This window comes from Bombus flavifrons, chromosome 13, assembly GCF_040668555.2.
Source record: "Bombus flavifrons isolate JBK064 chromosome 13, iyBomFlav1_principal, whole genome shotgun sequence".
In the NCBI taxonomy this organism is placed as follows: domain Eukaryota; kingdom Metazoa; phylum Arthropoda; class Insecta; order Hymenoptera; family Apidae; genus Bombus; species Bombus flavifrons.
Window position 1 is genome coordinate 2,943,219 of NC_138454.1, and position 15,970 is coordinate 2,959,188.

The 15,970-nt window shown below is 34.4% G+C and overlaps 3 protein-coding genes across 5 annotated transcripts in view; 1 reads left to right on the forward strand and 2 right to left on the reverse strand.

Moving 5' to 3' along the window:
* Positions 1-22: 22 nt before the first annotated feature.
* Nup44A (nuclear pore complex protein Nup44A) lies at positions 23-4,926 on the forward strand. Of its 3 annotated transcripts, none has more exons than XM_069126464.1 (6): positions 23-129; positions 2,401-2,557; positions 2,620-2,881; positions 2,959-3,189; positions 3,262-3,549; positions 4,450-4,926. In XM_069126464.1, exons 3-6 carry the CDS (start codon positions 2,652-2,654, stop codon positions 4,625-4,627), a joined length of 927 nt encoding a protein of 308 aa, XP_068982565.1. In that variant the 5' UTR covers positions 23-129; positions 2,401-2,557; positions 2,620-2,651; the 3' UTR covers positions 4,628-4,926. The 3 variants fall into 3 exon arrangements, with proteins under 3 accessions (XP_068982565.1, XP_068982563.1, XP_068982564.1); XM_069126462.1 differs by lacking the exon at positions 23-129 and adding an exon at positions 1,668-2,318 and having other exon boundaries at positions 4,450-4,921; XM_069126463.1 differs by lacking the exons at positions 23-129; positions 4,450-4,926 and adding an exon at positions 1,682-2,318 and having other exon boundaries at positions 3,262-4,175.
* On the reverse strand, positions 799-1,103 carry LOC138186516 (dolichyl-diphosphooligosaccharide--protein glycosyltransferase subunit 4). The gene has a single exon (XM_069126467.1). It carries the CDS (start codon positions 1,101-1,103, stop codon positions 999-1,001), a length of 105 nt encoding a protein of 34 aa, XP_068982568.1. The 3' UTR covers positions 799-998.
* A 1,926-nt stretch (positions 4,927-6,852) lies between the features above and the next one.
* Positions 6,853-15,970, reverse strand: part of LOC138185890 (neural cell adhesion molecule 2) — a 311,634-nt gene continuing 302,516 nt past the window's right edge. The window contains exons 11-14 of the mRNA XM_069125212.1: positions 15,166-15,474; positions 13,738-14,064; positions 12,944-13,131; positions 6,853-11,735 (exon numbers count right to left, since the gene is read on the reverse strand). Of these exons, the coding sequence (XP_068981313.1) occupies positions 11,463-11,735; positions 12,944-13,131; positions 13,738-14,064; positions 15,166-15,474 (1,097 nt within the window). The 3' untranslated portion in view covers positions 6,853-11,462. The remainder of the gene's footprint in view (positions 11,736-12,943; positions 13,132-13,737; positions 14,065-15,165; positions 15,475-15,970) is intronic.

The following is a 15,970-nucleotide window of genomic DNA, read 5'->3' on the forward strand; positions in this document are numbered from 1 at the left end:
TCTCCCCCAACCAGTATAAATAAACGGATGCGATTACGAGCGTGAGAGTTCATCGAACAGTCTCCGAAGAGCATCAACGTGTAAACAAGTGTCGAAGTGATCTACAGAGTTTCTCCGAGTATTTATCGGGTATTTATTCCGCAATTTATATTTGTACCAACGACCACAATTCGCCTGTAATTTATTTATGTATTTGAAAATATATTTAATGGATTGCGACAGCAATATTTCGCTTTCATTATTTCGCTCAACCAAATAACGACTAATCCTCCACACTTCTATTCATCATCTCATTAATCCGTACTACTAGTACAGATGAGTATTGGACTGACTTTCGCCGAATATTAGCTTGTACTGACGTAACGGCGGCAGAAGAGTGGAGCATAACTTAAACCTGCCCAAACCTAATCCAATACTCATGACTCACGATTCAAAATCCCGCCGCAAATGCACCCACGTTCATTTGTATACATACAGCGACTCCAGTCATTGGACCAATCATGCATAGAAGCCAACATAGCACAAAGTAACGCATACGCTAAAAACACTTGATTTTATATGCATATGATATCATAATTCTTGAACCACTGGAGTCCTAAAGTTAAGACTTGCATTTTTGGATTCCACATGGCGAAAACTATTATAATGTACAAAAGAAGTCAATAATTTTATGTTCTCTAAACCGAAGTACAACTGAAATTATACATTTATGATAAAAAAAGAAAAAATATATTATCATAGTTACTGATTATATTACACATATTTTAGTGATTATATACTCATTAATGTTTATTTTACAATTAGTTTTACATGCTATTTATGCAAGGAATGAAGAAAATAAAAATTTTTTATTTTATAAACAATATATTTACCAACATGATATCATTTACTTCAAGTAACCATATTTATCAGTATTAAAAACAATACATAATATATCAATATATGCATTAGTGTTTGATGAAGCGGATTAAGGTTATGTTCAGCAACATGTTACTCCTTTACTTCGAATAATTAGCATATACGTAGTGAAAGAGAAATACCAAGCAAAATAATGTTGCTCCAAGAATGTTGCAGAATACAGCCAATTGTACATCTGTGATCATCTGAAAGGTTATGAGATTAACTCTTACCGGTCTATATCTTTGATTTAATGAGAAAAATGTTTAAAATTAAATAAAAAAATATACTTAAAGGACAAATTAATCAAAAGGGACATAATTACCTTGAAAAATTATTTTATAATACACAGTTCAATATATTTAAATTACATACGTGGTTTGACACGTTATATTCTACAACTCGATGATTATGTGTCACAGAGTTGTAATCATGAATCTCTTTACCTGCAACAGAGTTTTCCGGAAGACTTGCTTGTCGATATCTATGAGATAAAAATATAAAATAACAAAATATTATAAAATATATGGTATTCTATGTCGTGTTTGAAAAATGGATTGATAAATACATATTAGTAGTATGTATTATATTTTATATATATCTTAAATTAATATTACCAGATATTACTAGTTAGAGCTAAATATAACTAGCAATATAATACCAAAAAGGAAATCTCTCTGATAATACGTGAGCGCGCGATTATTCTAATTTTTTCTAGAATATATTTACAATTATTATGATATGTTATTATGTTTTATTAGCGTAGCAAATATATTTAGTCAATTTTTAAGTTTTTTTAAATACATTAACAATATACACGTCAAAAGACAATATGTTGATTCACTATACTAGTAACAATGTGCTTTTATGCACTGGTTCATTGAAATTCATTCAAATAATATACCGAAAACGCAAAGCTTAAAAAATAAGGGAAAAGGTTTTTCGATAGATTTAGCATTAATCTTATTATTACAAAAATTTTAAATGTATTTTTTCTTTATGTGCTTAAAGTAATTGTAAAAAATGTTAGTAATATTACTTGTATTGTACAGTATTTTCCCTCCTTTCTAATACAAACACGCTAAATAAATATTGTAAAAAAATTAGTGAATTGGAATTATGATGTTTATATAATTTTGATGTTTATAAAATATTGAATTATAAGAATTTAGTTTTCCGATATTTTGACAGTGGACTCTTTTTATAGGAAAGTTTTCCAAGTTTTTACCTCTTAACCTCTACGTGTATCGATGCACGCATAAATATTTACTGGATATTATTTTATTCTGTAATACTAAAACGTATCAAAAATGTTCGAAGCACACAGTATCAATGCGGAACATAAAGACTTGATTCATGATATTGCTTATGATTTTTATGGACAACGAATGGCAACATGTTCTAGTGATCAATATGTGAAAGTGAGATTTATACTCTTGTCGTTTGTATTCATACACAGTAACATTATCGTAGTCATATATGAGGTTTATGAAATTTGTATAGGTCTGGGATGAAGACGAACATGGAAATTGGCATTTATCTGCATCTTGGAAAGCACACAGTGGGTCTGTGTGGAAAGTAACATGGGCGCATCCAGAATTCGGTCAAGTTCTAGCAACATGCTCTTTTGATAGGACAGCAGCTGTATGGGAAGAGATAGGTAGAACTATTATTTTTGTGATTAACTAATAATCAAATAACTGTGTTATTAATTTTACTTAGTTGGAGAAGGATCAGGACCAGGAGAACGTGGCATGAGACATTGGGTTAGGAGAACAAACTTAGTAGATTCTAGAAAGTCTGTTACAGATGTGAAATTTGCACCTAAAACTTTAGGACTTTTGTTAGCTACGTGTAGTGAAGATGGTGTAATTAGGATATATGAAGCACCTGATGTTATGAATCTAAGTCAATGGACTCTACAACATGATATTAGTTGTAAACTTCAATGCAGTTGTCTTTCATGGAATCCATCTCTCTCAAGGTATAATAAATTGCTATTGAATTCCTATAATATGTATTATAGATATAGGTGTCAAATATTCCATTATTTCACATTAGGTTACATCATCCAATGATAGCAGTTGGAAGTGATGATCCAAATCCATCATCCGAGGGAAAAGTTTTTATATATGAATATTCTGAAAGTAGTAGAAGATGGACAAAAACTCAAACATTAAATATTATAGATCCTATTCATGATATAGCATTTGCTCCAAATTTAGGTAGAAGTTTTCATACATTAGCTATTGCATCAAAAGATGTGCAAATAATTATATTAAAACCTATGGTGTGAGTATAAGTTTTAGAATTCGTACAAACATGATGTGTATAAGAGACTACATGAAGATATTATTAATATAGGGATAATGCACAAAGTGGTTCATCACGTTTTGAAATTAATGTAGCAGCACAGTTCTCTGATCATGATTTTACTGTATGGCGAGTGTGTTGGAACATTATGGGAACTATTCTAGCAAGTTCAGGAGATGATGGTTGCGTTCGATTATGGAAAGATAATTATATTAATAATTGGAAATGTGTTGCTGTGTTGAAAGGTGATGGTACCTCTGCTCAAAGTGCTGAAACTTCTACAGCGGCAACACCACCCAATCATTCAACAGGAATACAACAAACATCTTCTACAACAAGGTACTACAAATTGGGTTCCATCAGTCATCCAAACCAAGTGCCTTGGCATTAGAGAAAATGATTTATTTTTTAACATACTTAGTCATTTCATGTTTATTATTTCGTACAATGTGCACACATTTTGTGAGAAATAGTGAATTTGTATTTCTATCATGAGAATTATCTTTATTTTTTTAACAAAATTATACATCTTTTATTTTTAGTAGTTAAATAGATTTCTATTAATTATAATTTCATAGCACCGTACATTACCCTATTGATTTAGTAATTTGTATCTTTTTGTTGAATAAAATAAGTATAAAGTGTATGTTCCACTAGAAACATTTATAATAAATCCTATCTTATATATAATAACTATTAAAATAACTTTATTGTCTATTCATATCCATTTGAAACAAATTGCTACTTCAAAAAGAGCGGTACCTTGCTATTTGGAATTAGTAAGGAATATATCGTTAAAGAGATTATTAATTGAGAGTATTTTATATCTTGTAATATAACAAAATTCATTAAATGATAAATTTTAGGTGTGTTAATCTCATATATACAGTTTTGCTCAGCATTAAAATTATTGTAAATATTGAATTATTATATATGTACACTTTGAAAAATATTTTACAAAAGACATATATTTCATTCAATTTGTAACGTATTTTTTTCATTAATAAATGCTGAATATATATTACAATACACCTTTTTATTTTTACCTACCTTGAAGTATCGAATAATTCTCAATGGAAAATAATTGTTGATAATAACTCCTTTACGTTTTTGGTAATAGTAGATTACCTTACAGTAAGTTCTTTACTGTTATTTTAATCAAGATTTATGTTCTGTTTGTAGTATATTTTAATTATATATTGATGACTAATGTTTAAATAAATTTTATTTCGCTTTCAGAGCAGTAACTATAGCAACTGTCACTGCAGAGAAGCCTACAGTTACAGTTATGTGCAGCAATAAATGGCAGGCACCTGTTATAAAAGGTCGTTTTAGTAAATCTGTTTGGTTGGGAAATCCTAGTGAACCAACACCACCTCCACCTCCAATCTTAGAGTATCCAAAGGCAAAAAAGTAACACAGCTATTCAATTTTTGGTAACATTAAAAAATGCGAAGACAAATGACTTTATATTCTTATGTTGAATGATTTAAAAAATTAATTCAAAGAATATGATACGCTACCTTTTATGCACTTGAGAATAATATTTTTATTTTAAGGAGAGTTCATAGAACTAAGACATTTCCAGACATGTATTTACCGTCATTATAATGATATGGTAATAAACAGCAATACTTAATTATGTGTAAGTATTACTGTTATGAAACTTGTATATATACACTTTGACTGATTTTAACGAACATTACTTTTTATTACTACATGACATTCGTATTTAATTAAAATAAAATACATCCACGACAGAGATAAAGAAGTTCACTTTCCTCTAAATCAAAATACAACGAACTCTTCAATTCAAATAATATTGAATTTATAAAGCGGAAAGGCAATCTTGGTCAAATTAGAAGCTAAAATTTTAAAAATTATTATACTCCTGCACTAGCATACATTAATTATATACATAGAAATTCCTTATTTCATTAATTTATTATTTAAATTAAACGACATTTCTTAATAAAATAGAAGTATTGAAAAAGGCAACTAAAACATAGTTGAACAATTAACGTAGTAGTTACGAACATCCGTCAATTGACTTCGAAGTATTTGGTAGCTTTGTCGTGAGATTAGTACGTGCGCGAAATTTTAACGGTTCAAAGCAGTTTTATGGTTATATATGTTCAAAGTATCCGTAAAGTTATTCAATTTTGTTTTGTGTTATAAGTAACGGCTAAAAGAATTCATTTAAATCATCATACACTATGAAACGTGTAACTGAACCTGTTCGTAAGAGCCTGCTGGACGTCATTAGGAAAAATCTTCGTGCTGCTGGTAAGGTAAAGCTCTAACTTAATTTAATTATTAATCCTTTAGTGTATTTACGTAGAATATGAAGATAACAGTACAATTATGTATTTTGTCAAAGTACAAATAAGTTAGTGTTCTTGTTGTTTGAATATACTAATTCATACCGAAGCGCCATCTACTCTCATCGATTCAAATTTTCGAATCTGTACATTCTAGAACAATTTAAGAACATTGTATTATTTGTAGGTTTCATATATAACGCGCGTTGTGTATGTCGGAGCATATATTGGTACAGATACGAGTATAGAAAAGGTATGAAATTAGTAGAGTTAGTATAGATTATGACATACACGTTAATTATAGGAGACGTTGAAATAGTGTAATATCATACAGTATTTTTACTATCTGTATGAAAAATATAATTTCCAGAAAATGAAATCTATAATACAGGACTTGCAAGCAGATTATATGAATAATTCCATTAGTGGATTATTTCTGATTTATCCGGATTATTACGTTCACGCATTAGAGGTGTGTGAATGGAACTTCAATTTTTAAATTAAATTTCAAGATTTGAATTTGGTTAAACACATTAGTGATTTCTCAAACAAAAGTAGATTCTTTTAAAACTAACTTAAAACTAAAAAATAGATTCTCTTAACATAGGCGCCAGAAGATATAATTTATAGGCATTTCAAAGTATTGTACAATAACCAAACAGAGGATTGTAAAATAGGAAAAGCAATTTTTCTTCCAACTTATCATCATGTCCATCAAGTAAGGCTTTTACAATAAATAAAAAAGGAAGGGAATAACATTTTTCAATTGGAATTTACAGAGATTTTTTACGGGGTGGTACCACGCGTATATAATACCACCTACTTTGATACAGCCGTTAAAATCATACGAATTGGATGATATCCAACAGCAAATGTTAAACTGTTTCAATAAAGTATATATGTTGTGTGATCATATCTCAAACACACATCACGATCGCGTAAGTTCTTCTGTTAGTGAACTAATAGGTGAAGTTTGCTCGTTTCATAGATGCGATGATTAAGTTTATTGGTCGGTTTTAATACTAACGGAAATCTTTTTCTTAAAAAGTCAGTTTCGATACAGGAAGTTATAAGATCGTTGAGTGACAAACTTACACGACTTTATCCTGAGAGTACGTTGTTAGAATATTTATTGAATGCAGAAAGCTCTATGATTTTAACTGTTGAAGAGTATTTGAACATATATTCCACAGTTCCATTCATTAACCTTTATTCAGGTAATAACATCATTTGTATTAATTGTCTGTTGATAATTTACGAGTAAAATTTTTATATATAGTATAAATTTCTAGCAAAGTTTTATTAACAGAAAGAAGAAGGATTGATTGAATAAAAACGATTATTTATTTCAGAGTATTTACAATATCAAAAAAACGTCTCTTTTTATGGGGTACATGAAATTTGTGTCGGATATCGCTAAACTAATTACATATACAAACTTCATTCAAATGGTTTCACTTTTTTTTTCTTTTGGTTTTCCTTCGTGAAAGCAGCTGGTCAGACTCAATCGTTAAAGATGTACAGGCGATATACGGCTGAAACGGTGCTTTCATTTACTTTTATTAGTCTAAAAAGATTTCTTTGGCTCTTATCCCTGGCTACTATAAGATACATAGTAACGAAGCAAATTGGTGTGTAAACGCTGGTCGGTATTATTGGATATTTTGTGGTCGTCACGCGAATTCCAATAAACATTTCTCTCTGGAAACGCAATCAAATTTTCATACATTAACTAACAAATAATACGCGAATTTCTCATTTTAAACGGGATATCCTACCGTTTTAACAGGTATAAAGTAACATACAACGTGTAATATAGCATCTCTTAGATCGTTTATAATATATTCATTATTCGTGGAAGAAAATGGAATATGATTCGCGGTGTAGAAAAGTAGATGGTATCTCGTACAAAGCTTCCGAGGTAAAGATTTTTTACGCTAGATTTAGTTTAACTCATTCACTGCCAACTACGAGATATCTCGTACCTTGCGCTACAAATTTAGATTGATTGCAATTGGTGACGTTCTAAATTTGAGTTTGGAATTTGAGTTTGGAAACGAAAATTTTATATAATAATATTTTATACATAATAATATTTATATAATAATATATAGATTTTATGAAAATAAAATCTTTCTTGAAAATAAAATCTTGGCGCTCAGGATAACATGCTCTAAATTTGCCCGGCAGTGAATGGCTTACAAACTTGTTGATTATTCGGAAAATTTACCAAATACACCTGGACTCAAATCGAAAGTTTCTTTAAGTGCACGTGTACCTACTTGAATTTTTACGATCGATTTCCTCAAAAATTCAAAGTCATTAATTGGTCTTTGCTCGAGATATCACTTCCTTTTGGATTTTACTGCCGGCGAATTACTTCCCATCCTGCATAACACACAGTTAAGCACAAATCAATAAGAGAACCGTATTTTATAACTCGAATATTCATTTCTCGTCACATTTCGATTCCTACAAACGAAAGCAAGTGTTTGCCATTTACAAATAACACAACGAATTAATAACCGAAACAAAGACCAGGTTTTTAAACGAATGATATATGTATTACACAGTCATTTCGAGGGAGCTACTTTTCCAACGAGTCTCGACGATTTATACAATTTACATACACGAGGACCACAAGATGTTTCGCATACTGACCAAATGATTCTGCGCTAGAAGAGCAGCCTCGCGCAATACCAAGAAACGCCTTTAATATTCAGAATGACGACGATTATCTTGCAGATACCATCTGGCCGGCGCCTCGTGACTTGATGTTCTGTACCGGGTTCGAGAAGGAGGATGGTAATAGTATTGATTCGACGAACCAAAGACGTTATACACGCAGGATTACGTTACGTTAAAAATTTGCAAAACTTCATTTGGTTAATTTGGTTATCGACTTGGAATGCCTGTTTTCCGAGTAACGCAGCATACATATTGGTCGACCTTAAAAAAGAAAAATGAAAAGGGGAACGAGAAGTGATTTGTTTCCGCTATAGTAACGCGTTTTCTCGAACAATAGAACATGATGGTGAAAAGAAATTCCAGTCGATACCGATACCGTCCGGTTTAGACCGTTTCGTCGATATAATTACAGAGAATTGTACTCGAATAAATTATCAAAAGATTTATTGGCAGTTTGCTTTGAAAATTTATTGCGCTCCTAGCGAAACTCGTTAAGGTCCCGGGATCGTTTGTCGTCGAAACGATACTAGCACGCCACTATCGTGCCGGGATGAGTTCGTGTAGATTTTTTTTTTGTTTTCTTTTCAGCCTTTCAGCGTTAAACGTTTAATACAAGGTGAAATAGGCGTTTCGTAACGATTAGTAGAGTTCCCCTTAGTACACTGGCTATGCGCCAACATCAATTCCATCAATGGCAATAATAAATAACGAGATTCGCGCGTTTCACTTTCGGCGCGAGACATATTCATCCTTCTTTTTTTTTTTAAATCTTTTTAAATATTAAAGTCAGACACCGTGACTTCAAGGATAAAACTTAACGACTAGCGATCGAAAGAACACATTCATCTAGAGGACTCGAGAAAACGTCTAATTTTCGATAATTGTATTTACACGAGTGACTCGTGAAAAACCACTGTCCGCCATTTCCTATCACCGTGTCACACCGAATTACTTATACATACTAAGTGTCCAGGTCTTTCCGCGTTTTTTCCTTCTCTTCTTCTAATCTTTTCTTCGGTTTCGTTTAAATACACGCATACACACAGATGTGTTTATCGTTTATTAGGGAAAAGTGCAGACATTTACAGAGCGAAGCGGAAAGCTTTCTCTTTCTCGCTTCTGCAGTTTTAAGAGCTTAACAATTAAGGAAGCTATACACACTTCTTTTCTCTTTTTTCGCACGAGCTTCTAGTTGCGATCCGTGGATAAAAGCCATACTCGTAACACACTTTCCTTACCACTTGTCAAAGTATACCATTCTTGAGTTAATCTTGTATGGAGAATTCCTTATATTCTTTGACCTTTTCGTTCGATCGTCATGGTACAACTTACAGTCAGAAAATTTCGCAACGATACTCGTAAAATATATCGAGTATGATCTTTTATAATATTAGAAATATTAAGGTAGTACGAGTTAAAAAAAGAACTCTCCTCTGCTGAGTTTATTCATTCTTTCAATAAAAAAATAATAATAGTAATAATGAATTTGTCGAACTTTCTGCATGTAAGTTACCATAAATAAATATCGACGATCTCCGAAGGAAGAAGCAACTCGAAATTTTTACCAAGTATCGAAACAGATAATAGTACAATTTTTAAGAGAAAGACGGCGTTCCATTCGTTTCCTTCCCTCTCTTTATGTCTTCTTTCACCTCAAACCATTACGCAGAGGGAAAATCGTTACTTTATACATCATACAGATACCGTAATTTTACAATAAAATCCAGAATACTGCATACTGACGAAAGCAATGGGGATCTCTTTATGTTCGTTCTCCTTTCTTCTTTCTTTTTTTAATTTTTTTTTTCCTACACTTTTCTTCCTTTTGCGCTCGATACGACTTGTTTCTAACGTCTCGTCGTTAATTTCAATTTTTTCGGTGATGGAAAGCTGAACGATATGTCTTCTGTGTCCTCGTTTCTTTTGTTTTCCTCCTCCACCCCTATTTAACGTCGAACACGCACGCACACGAAATTCTTGTTCCCATTGACTGTTTTAATTTTCCTATCTCGTCACATCGTGGGGCATCCTCAGTGTACGTTATTCTGGCTGCCTCGACCGATTTTTATACTCATATACATTATTTATACTTACAACGACTAAACGAATTAATTGTACAGTGTGTATTTTTCCTCCCTCATTATTCTCTTTTCTTCCCCTTTTTACCATAATAAAAGTGGGAATAAATTGTTATCTCTTTTTCATATCTATTTTTTTGTTTGTTTCATCTTTATACTATAGCAATCTGTATAAAATATCCTCCGTATTCAAGGTATATGTACAGCACGCGCGAAATCCGTGCATATGTATAAGTATATTCTCTATCAATAATTCGTTCCCGGTTGCACATGCACGCCTTTTACAACGCACGGTAATCTCCGACATTTCTCTCTTTCGCTTTTCTCCTGTTTTGTTCTTCTCTTCTCTCTCTCTTTCTCTCTTTCTCTCTTTCTCTCTTTTGTTTAAATGTATTCACACTGGCTCGAGAATCGTCCGTTCAATGTAAAAAGGGCACTTGATCGAACAGAGAGACGTAAACGCGATGCTATCGCTGGGGAGGAAATAAATTCGTTCGAAATACAACCGGCCTCGTTTCCGATTTGTGTGTGAATCTGTACGTATCAGTTCCATTCTTCGCTCGTATCTGATCCGTATACGCAACTGTCGAACGTCTCCTAGACTCCCAAACGATGCGCTTGATTTGGTCGAGGAATGTACAGGGTCTGTTTGTCGTAAATGATCGATGATGCGACCATGCTCTTTACTCGTTAACTGTCGAAGAAGAATACCATTAACCATCCGAGCTGTCTCTCAAAATTAACGATCTTCGTGAAGTACCCTGTTATAATAGGTAACGATTCTTCTGATATTTTCAAGGTCGCGTAATTCTCCCCCGCCATTTGGCTATACCTCCCTCCACCTTTATTTATACATTTGTTTACTTGCTTACAATACACGATAGTAGGAGGAAAAAGATTAATAACGCTAGATTCGTGAAAAGATTCGCTCGGTGTAATCGGAAGGATCAGCGATCCTTTTGTACCTTGTCTGTGGCTCCCGATTACTGTAACAGAGAACACGTTCGACACGGAACAACTTTTATTATCCATCCTTACGTTCCAACGATGCCGTCAACTGCGTGTACCTGTTACCAGAAAACTTTCGGCACTGATACGCGGTTCAAGAAACAGCACGTCAAACGATGCTTGCTCACACGTGGCTGGTCTGCGAGCGACAAAAATGTCACACGGAGCTCTCCCTTTTCGCCATCACGATCGGTGTGCTTATCTTGCCATCTTTCTGCGACTGAATGCAACACTGCGCTGGAATCCTCGCCTCCATGTCCTTGGTCATCAAGGTGCCGCTGGGACAGGTCCTGTTGACGACACCGACACCAGTGTAGAGTATCGGTGGGCTCATCGTCATCGACATTGATTGAACGCTTTGACTCGGCCAGTGTTGCCTTGGCAAAGTGCAAACGCCGCTTTGATAGTCATCGCCCACTATCGGCTGAAACTGTAGTTCATGCGTGCTGGATGATCGATGGTTTTTGAATATTTTAGTTTGAAATTATGGTCATTAAATATGGATGGGATAGTAATCGTTTTATTGTAGTGTCATTTAGAACAAAGCTAACCGTTAGAGTCGATTGTACGTATACAGTATAGAATATAGAGGATTTTATGAGCATTATGAGAGAAATTACTATAGAGAGTGTGGCAGGACGCGAATAGATTATTTCATATGCAAAACTAAGTTAAAAACGTGGAATGAAATGTAGATGATCGGATGAGACGATGCGCTTTGAACGTTTCAGTTTGAAATTGTCATTAAGAATTGATAGGATAGTAATCGTTTTATCATATTTTCGTTTAGGTTATTTAAAATGAATGGAGTTGATCGTATAGACAGTTGTGGAAGCAATCGGAGAGAAATTACTATGGAGAGTGTGGCAGGATGCGAGTAGATTATTTTATATACAACAACGAGTTAAAGATGTGGAACAAAACGTAGATGACCGATGCCTTTCGAATGTTTTAGTTTGAAATTACGGGTGGATGGGATTATAATCGTTTTACTTTACTGTCATTTAGGGACGAAGCTGATCGTTAGACGTATAAAGTTGATTGTGTAGACGGCTGCATAAGCATTCAGAGAGAAATTGCTACGGCGAGTATGACAGAATGAGAATAGATTATTTTATATGCAAAAACAAGTTAAGAGCGTCAAATGAGATGTTTTTGTTGGAAGCTTTGTTTTCAAGAAAATTGAATTTGAAAGCTTGTTAAGCACATATGAACTCGACTAATTCCCGACTAGATGAGAATGGCCGTAGGTTATTATACGAAATGTAGAATAAAATTTGTTCGTTGAAAGCCTCGATTTTGAGAATATTGAGTTTGAATATACTTAATCAAGAATTATAGAATTCAGTACACGCGTGCTCGATGAATTTTCAAATTTCATTTTCTCGAAAATGAAGCATCAAATGAACCAATTTTGTTCTACATTTTCGCCTTATTTCCGTACGTAGAATGGTATCCTGTCCAGTCGCATGTACCACGCAAACCCGCCTCGTTTTCGAGACGCTTAAAGCAACGGAAAAGTTGAAACACCTGGCTGGAAGTTAGTTTTAGGATGGAATATGTAGTTGGAACTAGAGAGTAGAAGCGAACGTGTAACTGGGGATAATCAGGGGACGCATTAGTGAAAATTGAACTTACGCTTTTATGTTTCGTCAGATTCGAGAATTCGTGCAACGGCATGCCGTTACGAATGGTGCAGTAGCCGACGTAACTGCCGTGACCGCTGACGGAAGTAACCGTCGAGTGCTCCAGCAAACTTCTCGACGGTGACGTTTCGATCGTCGACACGAGCCGCCTCTTTCTCAGGTACTCCGATGGCTCGTCGCCTGTGTACATATAGAATTTTCAAATTGCTTTTAGATACTTCGCTTTAATCCTTAATTGCTACAGCGAAGTGGAAACAAGTTTATTCTCTAATAGATAAATATTTCTGCAGGATATTTCTGTAAAGTCGTGCTTTTGTAAACTTAAATGAAGTGGAGAGAATTTAAGCAGAAATTTATTTCGCTTGGTAAATATCACAACGAGTGCTATATTTCGGATGTTTCATATATTTTTACACGTTGTGTGCATTCTTGTAATTTTAAATTTCCTGTTAAGGTACTTCGATAACGAATTATTAACTTCACGAAAGAACCTATAAATTTATAAGATTTAGCCACGTAAAAGTCAATTTCAATCTCCATTGTTTGATTCCTGAAAAATTTAATCGATCCTACCTACTCTGGTATTAAAATTAATCTCACAGCGTTTGAATTATGGAAGCAAAATTCTGCAAAGTTTAAAGTCGAGGAGCGTGTTTAATACATTAAAAGAGAAGTATATACAGAATTGGTAAGAAAAGAAGAGTTATAACAAGAAACGTTTTGTAGATTTTAAGTCAACTTATACGTAGTCGATCTGATTGAATCAATCGACAAAAGCACACAAACCTGTGATTTGTTGAGGTATGATGTCTGGATTCTTCTCGTCGTTTTCGCTTATGTCACCGCTACTCTCGAGTTTCCTGAACGGACTGCTAGGATGTTTCTCATCCGTGAGCAGACTGCTTCCCTCGCGAAACCTCAGCTCCCGTTGGATAGGGATCGTTTTCGTTTGTTTGCCATGATCCTCCATCTGAGACTTACTTTGCTCGTCCACCTGCGTGTGCTGAATTCTCAGCACGACCATCACTATCACCGCGACGATGATCAGAGCGGTCACCACGCCGATCATCACGCTCAGCATCGGCATTAGTCTCATATTCTGTCTTGGTCTCTCTAAAATTACAGTTATAAATATACAATTTCTTCTTTTTTTTTAACGTCTTGCAGCAAGAGATTTCACGTTTAGGAATTAATATTGCGCAATATTCTTTTCAAAATGTTAAGCCTTTCATTTCTGTCAGTTTTTGGACGTGATAATGAAAGTTTGTTGTCTTCTTTTAATGACTCGCAGGGTTTCAAAGGAATAAACTTCACATTTACAAGTTAACATCGGGCAATATTTTCCCTTAAAATTATAGATTTTGTAATTGTAAAATTGTCAATTTTGTCAGTGGAAAAGATTAAAAGATGGAAAGATTAAAAATTTGTTGTCGAATGTCAATTCCAATTTTAACGTTCTTTTAATTCTATCAATTTCTGGATAGTAAAGAGGAGGTAGATACGTGGGTAAGGACGAGAGCAGTAATTACGATTAGTCGAAATGGATGCGAAGTCATCTACGCAGTAAAGCGAACGAACCAGTTCTACGGCACAATGAAACAATTTCCCGCTGCGATGGATGAATTATTTCGCGTACAAAGATCTTGTTGCGAACACGAATTGAAATTTATCCTCTCCACTAGCCCTGTCTTTTGTTCTTTGTTCAAAGTCGTTTCGCAAATTCGTTCCATTTATCCGTACGCGGTACCAGGATGGTTCGTTTTCATAGTTATGGATCACCGAAAAATTTTTGGCTCAGTTTCCTTTTATTTCATACGGGAGAGCTTGCAGATCGTAAAATATATCATGTGCAGCCTTTAAGCTCAATTGCGCAAAGATGAAAGTAGCATTTTATAAAAGTTCCGGGAATTTCCTATAAACGGATAAAAGTCGAAATTTCTCAAATAAATGAACAGATTAAAATGCAAATAGCATCGTAAAAGGCAGTTGGCTAGAGAAATCCCCATTTTAAAAAGGATTTAGAGCGTGAAACAAAAAGTTTCTTCATTGAAAGCCACCATAATTCTCAAAAACATCGTGAATCAAGAAAGACTGTATCAGCAACGTGTTATATAATATAAGAAAGAAAGGAAAAGAAAGAAGAAAGACAAGCTATTACAGGGACAAAGGTGGAGAATAAAGTAAAATAACACAGAACGTATGATTTATACCCACCTGACTCTGACGTTAATTGTTTTTCAGGTAGCCTGAGGGTTCCAGCCTGCACCACCATCGCTTCGCTGCGCCCTTTATCGTTGTACGCGTATATGCAGGCCTGATAAAGGGCGCCTGACTCCAGCTGAGTAACACTAAAACGCGGCACCATCGATGTCAGATTAGCACGCAATTCTTGGCTGTTGCTTTCTCTTACTTCCAGAAGAAAGGACTGCGGCAAACCTCCGTTGAACCCCTCGGCGCATCGCACCGAGAACGAGTTCGTCGATGTGTTGGAAGTGGTGCAATTGTGAACCATATCCGGTCGACCTGGTACAGAGACCGGTATATAATCCTTACGTAGTATATGCAATATTGTGCGTCTTAAAAAATCATCTTTACGCTGGTATTGCTTCTGTTATTGTTGGACCGTAATACGCTAAAATAATCGCCGTCGTGAGAACTTATCTTTAATCTCGATAGTTTACGTTTGTTTGTTCGTGTTTGTTTGCTTCTACCAGAACCTTTACACGAGCAACCTTTAGGGTTTTAGAGAATTTGCGAAAGACTCCAAGTGGACAAAAATGTTATATCAGGTTGAACGATGCACGAGTTTAAGGATTTGGACGATTAACTGTAAAAGGTCGAGTGATCTTGTTTTCAACAGGCACTTCACATTTTCTGGGGCAACATGAACTATCGAGCCGGATCACGTGGAAATCACGAGCACGTCGTAAAGTTTTTTTACGATAACTTCGAGACAGCTTTTATTCCGTTCTACATGAAAGGAATCGAACGTTTCGAACGTAATACAGTCAAAGTTTAA

What these genes read in the sequence shown, in the direction of transcription:
- LOC138186516 (XM_069126467.1), bottom strand. Translation starts at nt 1,103, where the DNA reads ATGATCACAGATGTACAATTGGCTGTATTCTGCAACATTCTTGGAGCA.
- Nup44A (XM_069126462.1), top strand. Translation starts at nt 2,208, where the DNA reads ATGTTCGAAGCACACAGTATCAATGCGGAACATAAAGACTTGATTCAT. An exon ending in AGCTGTATGGGAAGAGATAG is followed by an intron (nt 2,558 to 2,619) that starts GTAGAACTATTA and finishes AATTTTACTTAG; the next exon opens with TTGGAGAAGGATCAGGACCA. An exon ending in TGGAATCCATCTCTCTCAAG is followed by an intron (nt 2,882 to 2,958) that starts GTATAATAAATT and finishes ATTTCACATTAG; the next exon opens with GTTACATCATCCAATGATAG.